This window comes from Bicyclus anynana, chromosome 3 (assembly GCF_947172395.1).
Source record: "Bicyclus anynana chromosome 3, ilBicAnyn1.1, whole genome shotgun sequence".
Taxonomy (NCBI): domain Eukaryota; kingdom Metazoa; phylum Arthropoda; class Insecta; order Lepidoptera; family Nymphalidae; genus Bicyclus; species Bicyclus anynana.
In genome coordinates, this window is record NC_069085.1 from 9,516,303 (window position 1) to 9,540,640 (window position 24,338).

General features: G+C 35.2%; 1 protein-coding gene across 6 annotated transcripts in view; it reads right to left on the reverse strand.

Annotated features, from left to right (window-relative positions):
- LOC112044096 (tensin-1) overlaps positions 1–24,338 on the reverse strand; it is a 193,199-nt gene that overhangs the window by 62,241 nt on the left and 106,620 nt on the right. For all 6 annotated transcript variants that reach the window (XM_052890502.1, XM_052890498.1, XM_052890509.1 and 3 more), the window contains one exon: positions 14,343–14,519. In XM_052890502.1, coding sequence (XP_052746462.1) covers positions 14,343–14,519 — 177 coding nt within the window. The remainder of the gene's footprint in view (positions 1–14,342; positions 14,520–24,338) is intronic.

Below are 24,338 nucleotides of genomic sequence, written 5' to 3' on the forward strand. Positions count from 1 at the left end.
AATTCTTAAAATGAACCACGATGACTTGGGACACTGCGGATTCGAGAAAACTCTACAACGCATAAAAGAGAATTATTGGTTCCCAAAGATGCGCAGGTTTGTGAAGAAGTACGTAACATCGTGTCTAGAGTGTGCACACCATAAAGCTCCTGGTGGAAAACGTGAAGGTGAGTTACATCCTATTGAAAAGGTAAGCACACCCTTCCACACTGTACATGCGGATCACCTGGGACCGTTCATCAGAAGCAAAAAAGGTAACTGCTTTTTACTGGTAATTGTGGACGGATTCACCAAGTATGTAAGTATAAATGCAGTTAAGAACACAAAATCTTCTACTTCAGTACATGTGTTGAAAGAGTATATTAGCTATTTTGGAGTTCCAACACGTTTAATTACAGATAAGGGTACGAGCTTCACGAGTAAGATATTTCAGGACTTCATTGGGTCATACGGTATAAAGCATATTCAAAACGCTGTAGCGACCCCAAGGGCTAATGGCCAAGTTGAACGATTTAATAGAACCATTTTAGATGCACTTTCTACGTCTAATCACGGCGGGGATGAAAAATCTTGGGACGACCACATTACAGATATACAGGTTGGTATCAACACTACCAAACACAAAACAACTCAAAAGAGTCCTTCAGAATTGCTGTTTGGATTCAACATTATTAGCAGGACAGAAGGTAAGCTGAGCGAAGTTATTATAGATACACTAAACAGAATTCCAGCAGCAGAGTTGGACAATCTAAGGCAGGAAGCTAAGGAGAAGATGAAAAAACAACAAATAAAAGATACCATTAATTATAATAAGCACAGGAAGACGGCGACCCAATACCAACAAGGAGACCTAGTGCGAGTAGAAAGACAAGTAGCCCACGATGGTAAATCACAGAAACTTGCTGTAAAATTTCAAGGTCCCTATCGCATAGTAAAATTGCTCGATAATGACAGATTTTTGATTGAGGACACACCTCTTACTCGAAAAGGAGGTCGAAGATACGAAGGTATTGTGGCTGTAGACAAAATCCAACCTTGGATGAATTTCACTAGAAACTTTGAATCTGAATCGTCTGAATATGATATCGACGAAGAGTAGATCTAGCTGTGTCCTCATTCAAATTTAGCCATACGTATCTAAAATGTACAGTGAGGTAGTTGCGTGCGAATAATATTCAGACTTACTTACCTGTATATATATATTTTTTAATATATTATAATGTAGTATGATTTATTATCCAATCCAAAGAAAATTGTATACTTTGGTAATTAATAATAATGTTTTGGTAAAGCTATGGATTAATAAGCTTATTAAAGTCTAGTTTACGGTAATACGATATATGATTTGGTATAGAGAAAACATGTATTCAGAATGTTAATAATTAATGTATTAAATTGATGTAAAAGCGATGGGACTCGCTTAAGGTAGGATGGCCGAGCTGTTAGGTTCTGTTAGAGATGGCCACAAACCCACAGCCAATACTCCGTAAATTTGGAAGTAGATAAATTATTTAGGCTAATCTCTTTCAGTTATTTAAATTTGACTATGTAATTATTTGTTAGATTTTTAAACGTAAGGTTACTGTAATCAGCCAATAGCGTCGACGCAGAGAAACATTGACCAATCAGCGCAGAGTGAGGCGCGACGAGTTGGAGGGAAATGGGATATGGTACAGAAAGGACAAAAGAGAGATCGGTGTGAGAAAAAGTCAATAATTAGATGTAAAAGTGCAAAATACCCATGTATTATCATTGATTATTATTATATATTATAAATACAATAGATTATATTCGATAATTCTGGTGAAAAAGGCAGTTGTGTTTTTATTCCCGCTGGCCCGGCTAATAATAGTTAATAGCGATATATTTCGGACCCTTATTCCATATAGTACACGAAATTGATATTGTTTATATTTAGTTTGATATGAGTCAACTACCTACCCTATTACACTAATTAGTAAAGTATCTAGTAGTCTATCACGACACCTGCCTGAACATTAACGGGAAGGGCCAACTCGTGCGTACTAATCACACATCAATGCTCTACAATAGAGTGGACCGTTTCAATATACGGATGGACAGACAGACAGACATCAACGTAATAACTGAATAATTTTATGTTATTAATGTTATTATCAGTCTATCTTCTCTTCTTCTTGTTCCTTTTGGGCCGTTTTCTTTCATAAAAATAAAAGAAATAAAAGCCTTAAACGTTTTTGTAATATGACGAGTATGATTATGTCAATTTGGTTGTATAAATGTATACAAAACAAACTACAGAGGGAATCGGTTAGTAAGTATTAATTTACCAAGAGTGTGATTTCACAGGTTTTCATAGAACTAATTGCCAATTCATTCATCAATTTTCAAAGTGTAACATGAAGTAAGCTGAAGTTGATATAGTTAAACGTATTCATACCACGGAATCTTTTTCGGTTCACTTAGAGCCCCCGCTCACTTACAACTTTTAGCTGGCCGACTTAGTCGGCCGATTACATATATAGCGATATATGACAGCCCGCACATCTGTCCAACTAAATCGTCCAATTAAATCAGGCACAATTAAAAAGTCGGCCAACGGTCGGTTAAAAATTGTCAATGAGCGGTCAGCCGGTCACCCTTATTAAAAAGGAAACGGCACATTACAAAGCAGTGCAACATTTTTGATAGGAATTCTCAGAATCGCAGTAACAAGCATCGTGCCCGCGGCTCAGTCGTATCGCATCGACCATCGTGAGAAGTTTCGCGATTCGCCTTCACTCAATCAGCTATCTCGACTCGAACAAGACTCCGCGGCCTCTTTGATGCCCAGTTACAGCCGAAGGCAATTTGTTTTAATCGCACTCCCATCAATCCATATCGAATAGGCAAATTAATTTTGAAAAGCATCAAACCAATCAAGACTTTATTTATGCCTTTTTAAAACTTTTTATGCTAACATTTTAGGCACGAACGAATTTGAAGACAACACTGTGTCTCTGTGATGACAAGGTGCAGGATTTATTTGCAAATTTTGGGGTAGAGTAGGTACTTTTTATTTATAATTGATCTGACCAACTTTTATGAAGGAAATAGAAGATAAAATGATGATTCTATAGGAATTTGTTCAATAGTGCGGTTTTGCTGGTAAAGTGCTAATAAAGCACAAACGAAGCGAAGAGAAAATACTTTAACGGTGAGCCAATTTAGACAGAATTAATTAAATTCCTTAAGACTACAGCTGAGTTAGAAATCTTATTTAATTTAATGAGCGCTGTGCTTTTATAATCACTTTAGATGTATGTTGTATTGTGTATGTATGAGGTAAATCAAGTTCAATAACATATCCTTTATTGAAGAAACCTAGGCAAATTACAGAATTTTATGATAAACAAATTCCTAGCTATTTAATAATTTATGATATTATGATGGATATATATAAATAGAAAACCGCAACACTTGTGCCTATTCATAACCACATTATAAATCATGAATTTGTTATTTACACACATTGCATTAATTAATTTTGCTTATTGGCAATACATGCAGAAAGTTTAATCAACATTATTAGCCTATTTCAACGACCTACTAAAGGGCTAGGCCTTTCTTACCTAAAGGAGGGCGACTATGGAGCTAAGACAACTACAACACTGCTCCAATATGGGAATGATAATGTTGAAATTGTTAACTTATGACCACTATCAAATGTTAATGATAATGAGCGTGACCGACTGATTAACGCAATCTCCAAGAAGGACCAAACCACCAACCAACTTCCCAAATCCGGGCTAACTGAAAATTTCATAGAAGAAAGAAAAGCTTAATTACATAGCCCGACACATGACCTCGTGCTGCTAAGCCAAACAGCCAAACTACTGGATCATCGGGACAGAAGAATGTCAGTGTTTAAAATAACAAAAACTTTCACGTACCGTTAGACAAAGTTACTATTGCATATCGCATTACAGAAGCAGAAACAGTATGTCCAATTCAAAACGTTTTGATTATTTATGTACTCGTCCGTCGGCTTATCGCAACATCTAAGTGAAGGGGCGGCGCAACATCTATTGTCTAAACGTCGAATTGTATTTACGATGACACCGTCTGGACGTTCAATGGTGTGTGTTTGCTTGACACTGTGACACCGACACCTGATGGATATCTCACTCCGGGTGGTCCCTTCAACGATTGCGTCACAAACTCTCAAAAGGTCCTTAATAGTTCTCCATTCTATCGATAACTTGAAATCTTGCCTAACCCATATTAACTACTGTTATTGTACATTGTACATTATATTCCATCATCATAATATCAGTTCAAGGTGACATTACAATAATGGAAATTATTGTAATGTCACATTGAAATTTAATTTGTTTATACTAAATGTCGGCAGTTAGCTTATTTTGTATTTCCACTGTTTTTCCATCAATGTTAACAGATCGGCACAGAAATTCAATAAATACAGGATGTGCAATGGTGAATGTTTGCTTGACACTGACACCGACACCTGATGGATATCTCACTCCGGGTGGTACCTTCAGCAAAGACTTCTAACCATCTTGCGAGATATATGCCTTACTTATTGCAAATTTTCAAGCCGATAAAGCTACGGTAGCTAGTTTTCCAAGGATCCATCAGTATTGCTTTTCTAGAATAGTGGAGGAAAGTATTTAAGGATATTAATAAAGCTCATTGCTCAGCATGACAAGTCCACTTAAAATAAAAATTTATTAACAAAATCTAAACAGAACATCGTTAACTTATCCTTATTTTAGTACGTATTCACCTAATATGAATAAAAATGTAATTCTTGTGTATAGGTTGTTCATGTGTGCCCAAAATGTACAGAAACTTGTGTTTTATGATCCAACTAGAAACAAGATCCGTCAAGAATCTCGAATGAATGACATCATACAAAAACAATTTTAACATTCCAAGGTCTTGTTAGGTCTTGTATGATTTTCTATATACATCACAAGTTGTCTAAATATTTGAAGCCACTTGACGGGTCATCATCCTCAACGGTTGCATTGTTTGTGTCTCTCCATATTTATTTAACATCATATAAATACACCAATTATAATAAATATTTGCTAGCTAATATTAATTAACTAAATAATTAATACCAGTGTGAAGTTTTTATCTTACTTTGTGTATTTTCTATTTCGTTGTGTTCTATGCGGCATTCGATCATAAGGTTCCGGGTTCGAATCTTCGGGTCGGGATAGGAAACATAGGAGCATACCGTAGAACAATGGACGTCTATCGGCTGATGATGATGATATACAACAAAAACGGACGCTTTATAGGAATTCTTTGTTGTCTGTTGTTTGAATGTGTAATTTTTTTTATCAATAATGTACCTTAGTTTTTATTAAGGTACATTATTGATAAAAACTTACCTACTAGCCATATCTTAATGACTATCACTCTTTTTATTAACCGTTATCTTTAAGTAAGATTCAAGTTCACTCTTAGCACAGGCAGTCTATCTATCTAAGACCGTACAATAGTCTAACGCCAGCAAGCTAGGGATTAAACCTAAAACTTGATAGAGTTTCAATGTTGTAAAATACACGCTATGAATTTGTAGACAAGTTTCAGTTCAAAAAGCATTTTAGTAGGTCTTCTAAGAAAGGAAATGCTCGTTGTGCCTCGGCCAACCGACAGCTTCCACGTCGTACGGACGAAAGATTTTCCTTTGAAGCAGTACCGCCTTCCACAAAAGGTGGACGTACGTTAATTTGTGATACATGAAAATACACAGAAAATTCAGTGAAATTAGAATTTCTCAGTAAGAATCTGCATCTGCCTTTTGAACCGGAGATAGAGTTAGACAAACGCTTCAAAAAAGTCTACTTACAATAAACGAATTTAAACTTTATAGTAAGGAAATGCTTAAAAAAGCGGCCAATTGTGAGTCACTTTTGCAGAGCGAAGTTTACCAACTACAAATGAGTTTCCTGATTATTTTGGGAGTAACTAATTATATACGGATTTCCGTTTTTTTCCCTTAACTGTGCGGTATACATACTCGACACTCGTATATGTAATATTGCCTCTTGTCAAATATGGCAATAATAGTCTGACTTCGTTTGAAATTATATTTATTACTACATGTATGACTTAGTATATTTGATTGATTTATTCACTGCTCCAGACCACAGTTTTTTTCTAATAATTTCAACTTAACACTTTTTCTTGCAGAAAAGGTCCTGACCAAGTCTTACAAGACAGATGAAAAGTAATCCTTATAAGGGCTATAAGGGACTTTCGTATCGATCAAGTATAAGCTTATAAGATTATTTATCTGAATGGTTTTTATCAATGGCGACAATTGATTTTCCTTTATTCGTGATTTACTCTGTTCATCTTTTTATTAATCTTTAAAATTCAAATTATTTAATGTACGTGCTAATATTATAAAGTTGTGTGTTTGTTTGTAAGTTTGCTTGAACGCGCTAATCTTAAGAACTACTGGTCCGATTTGAAAAATTATTTCAGTGTTAGATAGCCCATTTACCGAGGAAGGCCCTCGGTAAATAGGTTATATATGATCAGGCTAAAGCCAATAGGAGCGGAGCACCAATGAAAAATGTTTCAAAATCAGGGGTTTTTTTCCTATTTAGAGCTTAACAGTTAAAGTTTCGCAATAATTATGTGTGACAGAATTATTACCCTTTAAAAGTTCTAAAACAAAGTCCGCAAAAGTTTCCGCGGGATTTGTAAAAACTTAAATCCACGCGGATGAAGTCGCAGGCGTCCGGTAGTTATTTCATACAATTTAAAAACGGCAACAGAAGTAGGTATTACTTCATTGTACTCACTATCACATTGTAATCAGAGATTCGGTATAAACCTAAATTATTCATTCACGACTTCAGGAGCTAAAGCACATTCTCATCTGCGTACAATCTTTTCCTTGAACGCATCTTTTATTCATGACGACCGTGTGATTTTCTTCGAGATTTAATTTTGTAGCTCAAAGAAATGGCCTGTTATTTATTGGATAAGGGTCGCTTTCGCTTATATTAGGGTTGACTTGAAATTATATTCTTGGGTGCGAAAAAGCTACTTTTCATGTCACGGCATTATATGAACGTCAATTTTGTCTTAAATTCTGAACCCAATGAAAATTCGTAGACCTACTATTTGAACAGCAAGTTCATTACGGGTCATGCGATGTTCAGTGGAAAATAATAATCACCAATAATAAAATACCACGTTGCAGAGTAAGCTAAGAATACTTCCTTACTACTCCCTGGTCTGTAGTCTGAACCCGTCAAACTGAAGCGTAAATATATAATCCTAAGCATTTCTAGCATGCCTACTTATAACAAATTGTAATTTATAAAATGTTACACATATATACCTACTCGTACTCGTTTTTATCGAATCCTTTATCCGTATTCGAATGTTTCAGTTTTAACATTAACTTATTTAATTCTCAAAAGAATTTATTACATATTCACATATAACTACCAAGGCCAATATTACGAGTTATAAATATCAAAGGATTTAAATAATTGAATAGTTACTTATAGTTTGTTATTGTCGACGTCAGCTTATTCTAATCTAACGATTGCGAATGTCACAAACAAGATGGCCTTAGCAAGTTATTCCTTATTGTCATACTGATATTAGCCAAGGAGAATGTAGAGACGAAGACACGAAGACACGATACATGATTCTGACTGCTGATTGTCACATCATGGACGTAATGACAACTAGGGTCGATAAGTGAATTTTAATGACCGCATGTACTAAGCCGGTTCGTGCAAAGATTGCTTAACTCTTGTCTTGTTAAACACTGTCACGGCTGTGTAATCTACTGCCGCACCTAAACGACAATGGTATGCGTCTATTGTTGTTATGGTGGTGATAGTTTTGTTTAATTTTCATTCACGGCCTACAGTAATCGCTACTTTCGTGAGAGAGCTCGGGGTACTACGTATCTCCGCTATGCTTTTCTCTGCTGCCAAGTAGTACTTCTGGGTTCTGATCTGAGGTGTTGAGTAATTTTTACACGAACTAAGGGAAGTCTATTTTGAACCTTCTAACATAGTAGTACGGTAGCAAATTATGGAGTTCGGACCGTGGAGGTTTGGAATGTAGCACGTATTTTTTTTTCTTTTTTAAAAATAATATTTGCCATATCTTTTAAATAATAACAATATTCCCGTTTCCTGTTTTCAATTAGTCGTAAAAGACTGTGTTCTGAAATTCATAAAACATCGGCTCATTATCAAAAACCTCAGAGCCCCGAAATTAGTGGAATATTTTCCGTTAAGTAATTGAAGACTTAGGTACTTATTTCATACTAGCAGACGCCCCTCGGTTTTACCAGCGTAATTCCCGTTCCCATGAGAATACGGGTATAAAATATAGCCTAGGACACTCGCAAACAACGTGGCTTTCTAGTGGTAAAAGAATTTTCAAAACCGATTTAGAAGATCCAGCGATTACCCCTTACAACTCCACAATCTCCTTTTAATACAAATAGATTAATAGAAGATACATACTCATTTCATAGTTGTTATTAATAATGAATTTTATACCATGGTAGGCCTGTCTACCTAACTTTTAAAGACATTTATGTATAACATTTCTTCGCAGTCCATTAACCTAAGAGGTAGTTCAGGTATGAATAGGCGTGCTAATCGAGGCATTAGCTGCAGCTCCGATCGAGGCATCAATACCGATAGCACAATCACCCTATTACCACCGGACGAGGGGTTATCACAGGGCCCTTTCAATTCGGAAATTGTTACACGATTATACAGCTTTTGTATGTTCACTTTGTATATTTAAAAGCTTTCCTTTATGCCTTAACTTTAACGACACTACTATGATATTGAGTGCCTACTTACTAAGCTATGAAAGTTAATGAATGGTATCAAAACAAAACAAAAACAGCAACTTTTAGGAAATTGTTTTGTAGGTATATTTTAAGAATCACAGATTATTATTATTTATATCTTATCTATAATTTCCGGTTAAATCTTATCTTAAATCGCAGATTGCTATGGCACATGTGATAAGCAAAAGAAAGCGAAGTTTGATAAGCCAAATGAGGAAGTTCACCAGTCATCATCATCTCCATTCCCTCTCGTCTCATATGTATTAATAACTCGTAGTACCTACAGGTAGTACACAGGAAATTCACCTGTATACACCTGTAATAAATTATACGACTCGCATCTAAATGTTTGAAAAAAAATCAAGAAGTAGTCACATATTTTTTGTTTTTTTTTTCAATGGTTCGTCAATAATAAAAAGTTAGCGATGTCTATAGACAGTATACAACGACAAACGAGTCGCGAAGCTGAAGTGGCAATGGGCGGGATGGACGTTGGGGTCCCAAAGTGCTAGAACGGCGATCCCGCTGTAGAAAGCATAGTGTTGGTCGACTCCCCCCCCCCCCCCCCTGGAAGACTGACGACATCCAGCGAGTCGCAGGGATTCGCTGGATGCAGGCGACTCAGGTTTGTAATGTTTGGAAGTCCCTACAAAAGGCCTATGTCCTGCAGTGGACGTCCATCGGCTGATATTATGATGATAGACAGTATGACTAATGTCTTACTTGATATCTTAACTCAACAACTAATGCCAGTAGATAACCAATTAAAAGTAATACAACCACTACTGCTAACCAATTAAAAGTAATAGATATCCGAGGACAGTTTCGTTAAATTTGTATTGTATTTCCTTTGCTATTTATAATGGTAATATAATATATTAAGTATTGGAAGCGATCGAGTACACTTAGAAGTGCGCTACGAGAAGAATTTACTCGTAGGTAAACACAATCATCAATCACTCAATGTTTCATCGAAGTTGCTGAAGATAGAAACTTCGATGAAACATTGTTTAGTTCATATTTTGTACAGTTATACTCCAAGGTCCCGAACTTATTCTTTCTTATTTTTAAAAACATAAAGAGGATAATGGAACCCACAACACATCAAAAACAGTTTTGATTAATTGGGTTCCGTAGGATAAAATAAATCAGTAATAATTACTTTCAGGGTGAATTTTAACATAAAGAACTCAGACCTCCTCTACTATCTTTACCTGCCTGCCAAATATCTTTGTACCTCTAGCGAATAAGTGAATTTTAACTTTAACGTGAATCGAAAAATCCTCTATGAATTTGCGTTGGGACGATATAGAGAGATATTTCAATTCCGCCGCTATAGGTCGAATAAAATAAATCTTCACGAGTCGTTGTCGCATGCTAGACCTACAAAATCAAATCAAGTGTAAGCTTAAAGCTAAGAAAAAACCCTTAGGTTCATTCGCAACTCGAAATAGTTTCCGGGCACTAAGTCACTAACCCTCAGTTTACGAGCGTGTGCACAAAGGTGCATTAGCCGGACAACAGCATGGTAAGTGGAGAATGCAGTTAATGCTGCAGTGCTAACCCGCGGCCCGACGGCGTTTATGATTTATAATCACCATTTGCAAATCTATGGCTGAATGTTACTTGACCGCTTCTACGTGAAAAACAACCGCACACACTTTTACTTAGTAGTAAAATTAATCATATTATTAAATAATTTTGGAGTAAAACTTCTTTACGCACGCTTGACTTTTTTTTTTTGTTTTATTCTTTACAAGTTAGCTCTTGACTACAATCTCACCTGATGGTAAGTGATGATGCAGTCTAAGATGGAAGCGGGCTAACTTGTTAGGAGGAGGATGAAAATCAAACCCCTTTCGGTTTCTACACGGCATCGTACCGGAACGCTAAATCGCTTGGCGGTACGTCTTTGCCGGTAGCGTGGTAACTAGCCATGGCCGAAGCCTCCCACCAGCCAGACCTGGACAAATTAAGAAAATCTCAGTCTGCCCAGCCGGGGATCGAACCCAGGACCTACGTCTTGTAAATCCACCGCGCATACCACGGAGGCCGTCAAACTTGTGACTTGGGGAATGAGACGGTGAATGCGTTACGAAAAGTGTAACCGAGCAAACGAATGTTGAAAGGGAGAGTTACAGAAGGCTGAAGCTAGTACGGTAACTGTATGAGTTATATACGAGTATAATTTAATTATTCATCCGAGTATATTATTAGATAATTTTTCAAGGTATAAATAGTTCCGTCAAGAAGTTACAATTCAGACCAATGAGGGGGAACCATTTTTTACCAATAATCCCTCTTCTCCAACTTTTGGTACCAAAAGCCTGAGCTTGGACAGCCCAACCATGGCTACCTATTAACCAAAAATGTACTTTCAATGCATTTGATTAAATGGAAGTCTTTGCTCTTTGTAGGTAGAACTTTATATATTTTTAAATCATATATAAACAATGACACATTTAAGATTTTTCATACATCCGCATTTTGTAAAATAGGAATTGCATTAAAACATACATAAAGTGTAGAACATCATTCATCATTAATTCTTTTGTATACCACTTGCGTTTTATATTGCTTATTTTTTTAGTCTAAACTATCAACATAACCAGATAGGAATTGCAAGTACCTAAATCTAAGGTTTTATCTATTGAAATAATATCAAAGTACCTCAAACATATACTAAATACATAGTCATGATATGACTGAGTATTTTCGACGCTTAAGGTCTTCGAAGTGCGCGTGAGATGAGACGCTAAAGCACGCCCTATAGATCACGATACTATCTTTAGTATTTAACATCCCTGAACAAACCGGGAGGTTCTAACTGCGCAGGTATAGTGACAGTGACCAGTGCGCGACAAACTATATCGTTATTAGTACCGTGGCGATACAAACGAGCGGCCCTTCTTCTGCAACTGAGTCCATGATAAATATAATAATACCTACATAACATAACAAGATGGACTCTACAATGGTGCGCGTGCGCCGTTCTGACAGGCTGACGGGAACATGACGTCCCACTACCGACATGGTCGTTTCATTCAATTTTCCACCCACTACGTTCTAAATTATTATTATCACATCCATCAACGTAACTGGCAATTTATTTGTGCTCTCGCTAACATTGTAGATAACCTCGGGCTAAGTTATATTTACCGATGGGTGACCACATCCGTAATTATACACTCGATTAGTATAATAAATACAAAGTAGCTGTTAATCACAACTTCGCGTACATGTTAATTAGGTATTTGTTCTGATAAGAAAAATATACAGTAAAAGTTTCCGATTTTTCTCCAATTTTTCTAATATATTAATATTTTATGAACATTGAATATTCATGTTTTACTAAAATGAGGCCGTGATAGCCCAGTGGATATGACATCTGCCTTCCGGGCGATCTTACATTTTAATAAATTAAATATCACATGCCTCAAACAGTGAAGGAAATACATTGTGATACCTGCATACCTGAGAATTTTCTTAATTCTGTACGTGTGTGAAGTCTCCCAATCCGGATTGGGCCGGCGTGGTGGACTATTAGCTCTCATTCTGGAGGAGATACGTGCTAAAAACTGCACGGCTATTTTATTTATTAACGATGTTTTGTATAACTCGCAAATGCGAGTTTCGAATTCACCGCTATCTTTCTCATTCTATAGTATCATGTTAAACAGAGAGAGATAGAGGTGAGTTTAAAACTCGCATTTGCGAGTTATTAAAATGTCGTTACAGAATAGCCTAGCTGAGCTGAATATAGCCAACATTCAGCTCTATTTTGTCCCGACCAGTCCACAAGTTAATGATAAAAACTAAAGGTACAGCAATTTTTCAAGAAAAATCATTTTCCTATCTCAAACACAACCGAATGGGTTTTTCCTAAAAACTAGTACTTCCTAAAATATTAGCCATTTATTTAATAGCCAATAATATTCCTTCCCTTTCAGCTCAGGGAAATGCTTGTACTATTAGCATGTACGACAAAGTCCAAGGACATCTATGGACTTTGGATCTCTCGAATTCAGGACTGAGGCTCTAAAACATTAAAAAAACAGACAGATACTTCCATATTTTAACACATTATTATACCTATACCGACGTTATAACTTAAAATATGTAAGTCATAATACTTAGAGAAATATGTACTTAATTATACAGAGGCATTTTCATTAGTGTAGAAGAAAATTGTGTTTACCTTTTTCTCAAAGAAATAACCAGTTACGTAACCACAAGAAACAGAGGCGGAAAAATCTCATTTGACATTATGGGATCCTTTGTGTTTCTGGCGCGTATAAAAAAACGAGGAAAACGATGTGCAAAGCTCGTCTTTGGGATACTTATTTTATACTTGTCTAAGCTGACCTACCGAATTCACTTTTAAAATTTCATCAAAGTCGGTCAAGCCATTTCAGAGAAGTATGGCACTAACACTGTGGCACGAGAATTTTATAAGATAACGAATGGCGCCTGTTTTTTTTTAATTATTGCCTACCACAGAAAACATATATATACAAGTATGCTACTACTAACTACTAAAGAAATGCGATAAAAAAAGATTTGTTTATTTTATTCAAGTTGGTACCCAATGCGATGACGTCATGAATTTTAATCTACGGTCAGATAACTTTACGACCCTATGTAAAATCCCCTCATAAATACCTACACACATACATTCGCTCGAAAAACATTACCCTCCTTCTGACGCAGTCGGGTAAATAGCACAGTAGAGTGAATTTGTAATTTCCCTGTTACAACAGAACAACAGGTGTTAGCCTTCTGCTTGTTATATCTACTGTGCCTTCTGGGTTCCAATATTGTTTTCATAGCCGCCCAAAGTTGGATAGTTTATGCTGTTACACCCCCCTACCCCGAAAAGGACGCAAAGGTTCGGTCCCGGTGATACCTTTATTTGGTTACCTACCTTTGGTTAATCATCATCACCATCCTAAATTATAACGCGAAGAATATTGTTAGAGCCACAGAATAGAGAATGAGTCTTTACAAGCAGCATGGTGATGCCGGTGAAACCCACAAAAAATACGTCATGCGTCCCCTTGACATCCGCATATACAAAGATTTTCCATAATTTGTATTACTAAATTTAACGTTAACAATAATAACGTAAATGAATATAAAATCAATAAATTATCAATAAAAAAATACTCCATCTTATTTCTTTAGTTTTGTAAACAGTTTATAAAATATTTAAAAAGTAATTTTCAATATTATACAAGAAAAATTTCTTGAATAATATTGAAAATTACTGACGCGACATTTCGCGTGTCGTACTTACTCGAAAATGTATTAGTTTATAAATTTTGTATTCGAAACGGCTACGATACCGTCGTGTTCCGTGCGCTCTATCCGCCTATTATTCTTTTATCTGTGTTTAGAACCATAAAGTTACAATAAGTAGGTACGATACTTTTTAATAATAATCGCTCGGCCGTTTATTTATTCAAATAGATGCATATACGCATGACATGATGACTTCACTTACCGTGATGGTGTCATAGATGCCGTTCTGGTCGTTGCGAAGGGGCGAGGCCACAGTGTCGGCGGACGCGGGGAGCGAGTGCTCAGTCCTCGGCGGCGGCGGCGAGATGTGGAGCGGATCGCCATTGCGGGCCCAGGTTCGATGAATCTGCCAACTCGTGTCGGAGAATCGTGCCTTGTCCTGAACGGATAGAAAATTCTATATTATTTTCGAGTATATGGAAATAAATTATTGATTGATTAATAGATAATAATTTATTTATTTTGCTATCTAATCGTAAAAGACGACGAATCCATGCGACGTCACCCAAGTCCGACAAAATAGTTACGTACGTTTCACCCCGAAACCGGAGCATCCTCAGGAGATGTTGACTAAACGATGATAGCAAAAAAATTTTGGAAAATATTTTTAAACGTGGCTTATGTACGTTATTTCTTCTCAAATTAAGCTAATATCCTGAACTACGAGTAAGTTAATTAAATATTTAACTTTATTTCACCGAGTGGAAATCGAACCCATGCCCTATAAATAAATAGGCTTTTTAGAAGTTTCGTATCTCTAGCGGATTTTATAATTAACGTCTTCTAATTTATTAGGTAGTAGGTAATAGAAACGTTATCATAAACCTACTTTTTCTATTAATTATAATATACCTACTCACTTAATTTTAACAAATGAAATTCCCATTTTTGATAACGTCCTTATTACTTAAGGTAAATACAAAATTACCTAATTAGTAAAAAGTTTACATTACGATAAAAACTTATCAAACTATATATAACCATTACACCTACTGAACTTAGGTACTTGTTCATAATATGTATTCTGTGACTTATGAAAGATAGTGGCTTGCATTCTAGCGACGCATACCCTTCGATATTATTCACAACCTGTGTCCTGTATGTATTTGAAGTCTATAAGCTAAGGGTTTTCAGTTTTCACCATACGCAGTAAATATCTGCGTATGGTGAAAACTGAAAACCCTTTTTCGCCCCTTGAATTGAGTTTTGGTACCACTTGGAAAGTGGTTGAGAATTATATCTATGAGAAAAAGGAGTATTAGTAGATATGTATTATTTAAAAATATCTTACTGATCTTATAAATGTGTAGATTGAATCGAAATTGCTTAAAGTATTTACTTCGTATTAGTACCTACTGCAAAGGGGAAAAGTTTGCTATTATTGGAACTACCAATCGGTTTTCAATTTTGTTTTGTCTATGATACTCTTGTTGAGTGAAATGCGTCTATTTTCAGTAGGTCCGGGGTTATATGAATGTTTGTTCATTAAAATCCTTTTCCACACGACCAAAGTCTGCTGATGTTAGGTTTTAGGTTTATCTCGTATATATCCTACTTCCTACTAATATTATAAACGCGAAAGTTTGGTTAGTTGTTTGGATGTATGTTTGGATGTTTGTTACTCCTTAACGCCGCTACTACTGAAGCGATTTGGCTAAAACTTGGAATGGAAATGGATTTTACTCTGGATTAACACATAGGCTACTTTTTATCCCGAAAAAATCCATGGTTTCCTGAGATTTGCGAAACCTGATGATTTTAATGATATGAATGTTTGTTACTCTTTCACGCCTCGACTACTTAACCGAATTAGCTGAAATTTGGTATTGAGATATATTATAGCATGGATTAAAAAATCCATGGTTCCCGAGGGATTTGTGAAAAACTAAATTCCACGCGGGCGAAGTCGCGGGCGTCCGCTAGTTTAGATATATGCCGTCGACATCGTTTAGCTATCGCAAATTGAATTAGTACCAAAAGTAAGGTGTTAGACATGCTATTAGCGACTGCACGGAGCTGTGGGTCATTTGGAAAAAGTTCACGGCTAACAAAAGCTCTCAGATCCGTGTCAAAATGATAATGAACACCATTCATGGCACCACTTTAATGGGGCACGCGATGTTGTTCCTGACACACCTATATACCATTAGCTTGTATGCAATTTGTATTCAAAATATCTTTTAATTTGTTTTTGACAACAAATAATAAGTAACAGATTCTAATATTTATGGATAAAAGTATTAAAATTAATATTTTCAAAAATAGCGTATTTAATTTCTGATTGTGTAAGTGCCGTAGGTTCCATAATGGGACCTTAGCGGCGTCACCGGGGGATCGTCTGTCCAATCGCATTTTTTTTTTAATTTTTACTTTTAGCCCTTGACTACAATCTCACCTGATGGTAAGTGATGATGCAATCTAAGATGGAAGCGGGCTAACTTGTTAGGAGGAGGATGAAAATCCACACCCCTTTCGGTTTCTACACGACATCGAACCGGAACGCTAAGTCTTTGCCGGTAGGGTGGTAACTAGCCACGGCCGAAGCCCCCCACCAGCCAGACCTGGACCAACCATCCACCGCGCATACCAGTTCGCCACGGAGGTAGTCAAATATTATATTTATAATAATAAGTATTACAAAATATAATACCACTTAAAAAACATCTAAATCGATCCGCTGACAAGGACTTTAATGCGGTTTTTGCATTTTTCTTAAAGCATTTAGGTAGGTACATTAAATTATCGGAGGTATTTTGTTTCACTTTTACATATTTACCTAATTCATACAAAACGTTTTAGAGCAGTACTCATATGAATAAATAATTGGCGTACGCGTACGTAGAGCTTCCAAGCATTATAAATTAAATAACTCTCGGTAACTTGGTCGTCCCTTCAAGAATTCTATGGTATTGGTAGGCACCACAATCACACTAGTATTATAAAGGCGAAAGTTTGTGTGTAAGTGTGAAAGTAAGTGTGTAAGTATGTTTGTTCCTCTTTTACGCCGCGTCTATTAAAGAAATTTGGCTGAAATTTGGAATGGAAATAGATTTTACTCTGGATTAACACATAGGCACTTTTTATTCCCGAAAAATCCATGGTCCCCTTCTTTCTTTCTTTCTTCTGGGCCGTTTCGGCACTTAGCCAGTGATTGGCCGTTGTGCGTATCCATGGTCCCCGCCGGATTTGTGAAAAACTGAATTCCACGCGGACAAAGTCGCGAACATCCGCTAGTATAAAATAATGCTGAGAGGAATCGATGGAACATTCATATCATGATGACTTGATATCCACCTCACGTTCGATACATCTAAGCTGAACATCTTTGTAATACAAACCACGCTTAGCACTCTGCACTCATTCCTTACAGGACGTGTGTGTAAACTAAAAAGGCGCTAGGCACGTTGCAGCCAGGTAACCTAATAGCATAGTTCTCTCATAATATGAGCCTCGAACTGACAATGAATGTATTATTTAAAGATTACAGTGTCCTTTGGAAGATTATTCAACTGCGCACAACAATAGTAAGCCGATTTGTGTTACACAAATTATTGTGAAACATATTATTAAACAATGAAGTCTTTATTAACAATCTTACAATTTAGATTTCATCTTAATCTAACACATGAAATATACAAACAGGTTTATGTAAATTAATGCTATATTGTTTTTTTAGACATCGGTTTTAGGATTGTCTTGCTTTCCGGCATAGAATTCCCTGCTAGTGCTTAACCAGTGGGCTATTAAAATAGGATGACGACGATGATGATGATGATGATGATGATGATGATGATTATGATGATGATGATAATCTACAGAATGCTTCCGATCTTATAATGTTACTATGTTTGTTGATTACAAAAAAAAATCAATTACATTACAAATACAGACTCAATAATTACCGAACAACGAGAAGATAGAACTTTCTCTTCTAGCAATTGTTTTACATAAATAATATAAAAGAATTGCTAGTAAGTACAATAACTTTAAAATGAATGAAGATAATGCAAAAAGAAAAAACTGATTAATATTGAGATCATTCAAAGACCCTTGAGAAATATACATTCGTACTTAGTTGATAAATCAAAGTGGTACTGGCATTAAGATAATATTATTATTTATCTTATCAGATAAGTATAGTAAACATATTACGTATAGATATACAAGTATACGTCGAATATTTTTGCGTTTGACCTTATTTTACATTGTGTCTAAACACTACACTAAATAAAGAGTTGTGCCAGAATAAATACTAAGGCACTATTTATTTTTGCTTCCAAGCAGAGGCAAGAAACTCCGAAAAATGGCATCCCTTTATTTTTAACCGACTTCCAAAACGGAGGAGGTTCTACGTTCGACTGTATGTATGTTTTTTTTTTTTTATGTATGTCCAGCGATAATTCCGTCATTTGTGGACCGATTTTGAAAATTCTTTATTTTTATTTATATATATATTTTTTTTTTATGTATGTCCAGCGATAATTCCGTCATTTGTGGACCGATTTTGAAAATTCTTTTTTTTTATTTATATATTTTTTTAAGCGCAAGCTAACCCCAAACATTAAAATGTCTTACAATCCACAATAATCATCCAATTATTGTGGATTATAAATTCATTGGTGAATTGTAAGATAATTGTAACAGTTATATTGCGATCCAGATAGACTAGATAGTCTATCTGGATCGCAATAACCAACCAGGTAACTAACAAACCGGAAATAACAAAGCTTAAATAAGTATCTATCCAATGGTCGCAAATGTTTATCGAGATACCACCGAGATAGAGGGCTAGTGAAATTGACTAATGATCGTACGTACATGGACCTTAGCCCGACCGCCGGTACACTGCACAGAGGAAACCTATTCCTGAACGTAATTGCATTTAAGAGTAATAAATTTTGAATGAACATAACTTCTAGTAAATCTTATCAATACATAATTCATAGTATTATTGGTACCACTTCCACGACTATTTACTCCCTCTATTCAAAGCTTTAATGGAACTTTTATTGAAATTGTCATATTCATACAAATATTTTAAATAATATTTATATAAATGATATAACTTCGCTATATGTCATAATTCAAATTGTTTGATTCAAAGGTTAAGGAGTAATTATCTTCTCGACTTTTAGAACTGTTTTACCAGCTGATGATAAGTGTTGGAATAGTCTAACCGGTTTTCTCACTTTCTTACTTTTTGACAATTAATGACAAAGAAAAAGACTTGTAAATAAACAATTCCACATTTATCGGACGGTGGAAACCGGCAGTTACTCTTTGAACTTTAGCAAGTAATCAGGATGTATCTGTTTTAACCAACACGATTTATACACAAATCTCTCCATCATCACTGCAGCAAATACTTTTTTTGATATAAACCATTTCAGACCTGATTCGCTCATTACGTAAACACCGTAAACCAGATACAGTTGTTATGAAAAAGACGTATAAAGATTAAAGGTGTTAACAGCAAGTTTGTTTTAAAGTTCGCTCTACATATGGAAATAGGGCAGCGGATAGACTAGTAGTATTTATTGGACCGATAAGATAATAAACATCCCACGTGTTTGATGCATCGAATTCTGTGTAAGTAATCAGAAATGTGTGTGGGTGCCTGCACTTCACATTTCGTTACCACTTTCAACATGTATGGGCGAGAACTAATAAAACCATTCACTCCAGTATGCCGGTATACATCGCTGACATTTGACACCTATTGCGTTGTTTGTTTTTCAAAATTGTGAATTACGACTTGAGAACTAGTTATGGAATGCACAACTTGAGGCCAACAGAAAATAGAAACAGTTCTCTAATTACACTTATGGGTTTTCGAAGTACCTACATTCGTTAGGATATAATATGTTGCATTTAGAAATTCGTTTCGAAAAACAAAACGTAGACAAACCACTTTGATATCAGAGAATACTAAAGTTTCTGTGCTAGAAATGAGTTTTAATTGAATACTTTCATGATATGAAATGAAATACACTAATAAAGTACATGACTGCAGACAAAAGAGTCATGGTAACAAAAGTATGAGTAATAAATGTAAAAAAAGAATATGCATCTTATAGTCTATCCACTGATGCGGGGTACATAAATAAATAATCTAAGACTATACCTTATAATTCTTTACCTAAGTATAAATAATATACCTTTGAAAACAAATGTAAAGGTAGGTAAATTTTAAGTAAAGATAAAATTTTAATACCTAAATAAATAGGTATTAAAAATCAAATGTACATATACTGGTAGTAGCGTTTAGTTTCAATTACTAATTGATTGAAAGGAATGGGAATAAGCCTTAAAAAGCAATAATAATTGGAAAAAATAGTAAGTAGTGATCCTGACTACTATATTCATACAACTAAACAGCACTTACAAAGAACGTCAACAGATTAGAGAACCAAAATAAGTTTTAAACTTATATTCTTAATTATCTCTCAAGAAACAAATAAACCCCCAAAAACATAAACAAATATACGACAAAGTAGTACACAAATTCCTCGTATACTTTATATAATTGCAGTTACCCAAGTCGGTGTAACACTAAACATTATAATAATTGAGGACATGTAAGTGATTTAGTCGTATTTACGTAAAGCAAACAAATACAGTCACTTATTAGCATGTAATATTTGAGCAAGTAATATCGGAAATCGGAATGCACGTGTGTGTTTACATGCTTTTCATCTCAGAGAAATCGTTAGTCTTGGAGAGAGCAGGAATACTAATAACTTAGCTACTTTGGCGTAAGTATACTTAACAAATGCAAATTATGTAAAATGACTATAATCACCTGTCTCACATTACTTAAGAAGAGATTTAAAATAATGAAGAGACAACATCATCTAAGTGAGTGAAGATAGAATAGACAAAACTTACTATATAAAAGTTTGTTTTTTACGATTTTCTAAGTTCTTATTAAGCCAATTTGTGCTTAATCATGATTGGATAAACTTGTAAATTATTATTTATGTTCGATTGAGCAAAATTACCTTCCCTTAAAACGATTTTGTTGATACATTCTTTTATTATAAAATCGACAAATAAAAATTGAGATCCGTGATAGCCCAGTGGATGTGACCTCTGCCTCCGATTCCGGAGGGCGTAAGTTCGAATCCAATTTGGATCATGCACCTCCAACTTTTCAGTTATATACATTTTAATAAATTAAATATCACGTGCTCAAACAGTGAAGGAAAAACTTAGTAAGGAATCCTGCATAGCTGAGAATTTTCTTAATTCTCTACGCATTGGTCCAGCTTGGTGGACTATTATTGGCCTAACCCCTCTCATTCTGAGAGGAGACTCGTGTTCACGAACACTCTTATGGGTTGAATTATGAGACAAATAAACTCAATAATTACGTATCGTACATAGGTATAACCTATGACAGGAACATGGGCTAAGAAGTTTTCAACTCTATTAAAGACAAAGTTTATCTTTTAGTTTAGAACGAAAACGTGTTGGATAAATATACATATATAATTGTTCGTATTTATTGACGAAGGCAAAAAGGCTTTAATAAAACATATGGTTCCTACGAAAAGATTTTACGCGATAGAAACCACAGGAAACAGCAATAACAGTAATAATATAAATCTACAAAAGTACGTAGAAATACTTAATCATAATACTAGTAGTAGACGTAGATAAGCATTTTCTTTGAAACGTTAATTAATAGTGTTTCCATGTTATCGTCGTGGAGGCCCTTATAATGAAACGATCCTTTGATATATTTTTCTGTAACTCTGATAAACGTTATCGCGTATATCATTTAAAGCAGTGTACACTATGTGCACGTTGTACAAACAGAGGCCAAGGACATTTGAAGCACGTATTAGCGAAACGATTGCCACCAACAGATAACTAACGACCTAACGGACCCCGTGTTTTTATTTCCCGTCCATTACGTTCTATTGTTCTTGCCTATTTGTCTATTTTCGTTTCAGGACACAAGCATTTAACCGATGTTGTTCACCGTTGGCTTACCCGCCCACAGTTGCAAATTCTCGCATATTAATCTCGTGCAACGCGTTTTGTTACGAACGCATCAATCAGATAAAGTAGTATTAAGGTCACTAGAGAGAAAAGATAAAATATTATGAATTGATCAGAATAACGTAACATCACATATCTCATACGTAACAGTATGGAAAATACCTTATTAGCGACGCGAAAGTAAAATACTTATAACGAATAAGAATGTAACATAATATATTGTATTTATATAAGCGAACATAGACTATAGCGGCGGCTATATCTTGACGGCCTCCGTGGCGCAGTGGTATGCGCGGTGGATTTACAAGACGGAGGTCCTGGGTTCGATCCCCGGCTGGGCAGATTGAGATTTTCTTAATTTGTCCAGTTCTGGCTGGTGGGACGCTTCGGCCGTGGCTAGTTACCACCCTACCGGCAAAGCCGTACCGCCAAGCGATTTAGCGTTCCGGTACGATGCCGTGTAGAAACCGAAAGGGGTGTGGATTTTCATCCTCCTCCTAACAAGTTAGCTCGCTTCCATCTTAGACTGCATCATCACTTACCATCAGGTGAGATTGTAGTCAAGGGCTAACTTGTAAAGAATAAAAAAAAAAAAAATATAGCAAGATTTAAATAAAACTGAGTCTTATATATTTAACGTTGATTCTATATCTTTTCACTGAAATTTTTAAAACTTTTCTGACAAATATGTTGTGGTGACAACGTTGGTAGTTATATAATTATAGATATACTTTGGTATAGAATAATTACGTAATGTAATGTAATAATTCGTTTACTGTGTAGAGTCGTGTTAAGAATATATATAAAGATATGAAGAACCTTCATGCATAATAACTAGTGGTAAGTAATCATATGAGCCAATTTTATATTTCCTTAATTTATCTAATCTGTATGAAGTTTTGTGAGTTAGTCTCACAAAATATTGAAAGTTACTTGAAAGAAATTATAAAACACTTAAAGAACATCACATTTTTTTAAAATATAACACTACTAACTGACGACCGCGTGAAATTTAGTTTTTCACAAATATCTCGGGAATCATGGATTTTACCAGGATAAAAAGCCTATGTGTTAATCCAGAGTAAAATCTATTTCCATTCCAAATTTCAGCTAAATCGGTTCAGTAGTAGCGGCGCTAAAGAGTAACAAACATCCATACAAACTTTCGCGTTTATAATATTAGTAGGATTGCTATAACAAAGGCTGACGATAAATGAAGCACTTAAATGCTCAACTGGTGTCACAGATAGCCAACGACCCTCAAGATTGCGTGTTTTAATTTTCTGACAATTACTTCTAATGTTTCAGCGATTTGTCTTGTTGATTACAGGTTATACAAATTTGTAAGACCGCAATGTCTTTACACTTCAATTTGAAACAAATAAGACTGTAATAATCATAATCAAGATGATAAATCGTAATATGATGAAAAATATGATGAAGTATTTTTGTAACACAATAAGTATTATATATTACACAGGCAATTAACAAACAAAAAAAACCATTATTATCAATAATAATAATTAAAGAGTAACAAGATACTAATTTCAAATTTTACGACTATCAAGCAAAAACTGAAATGACAAACAGTGATATTAGTGATAACAACTTTTTAACCGACGCCAAAAAAGGAGGAGGTTTCTAAATTCGACCGTATATAATTTTAGAACTCTTCCTGTTGTAGAATTTATTATAAATAAAATGTCTTAACAAATTTATATCATGCATTCCAAATTGAAAATCAATTTCGGATCTTAAACTAGACGACATGCTTGAATATGTTCAAGTCAAATCCAAATATCATTACTGTACTATTTGTCAAATTTATGTAAGTAACTACTATCTTTATAGTTATTGTTTTCATTTAATATTTTTGTCTATATGCTTCCTGTCAAACTAACTCACTATCGTATCGTATCGTATCGTATCGTATGGCGACGGATAGTGAGTTAGTGAACTACCACCACACCTAAATGACGAACACGACCACTCTATCAAGAGTGTAGTGACAAAGAAGAAGTAACTAACTATATGAAAGGTAGATGCAGTAACTGGTGATTAAATGCTATGCTATACAACACTGTATAAAGCATTAATACAGGTAAAACGCGTAGATAATCCTGTTCCCGTACATTCCTAAGGCTTCTATTCAATACATTGACATACAATTGGCACCAACAGTAATCTATTG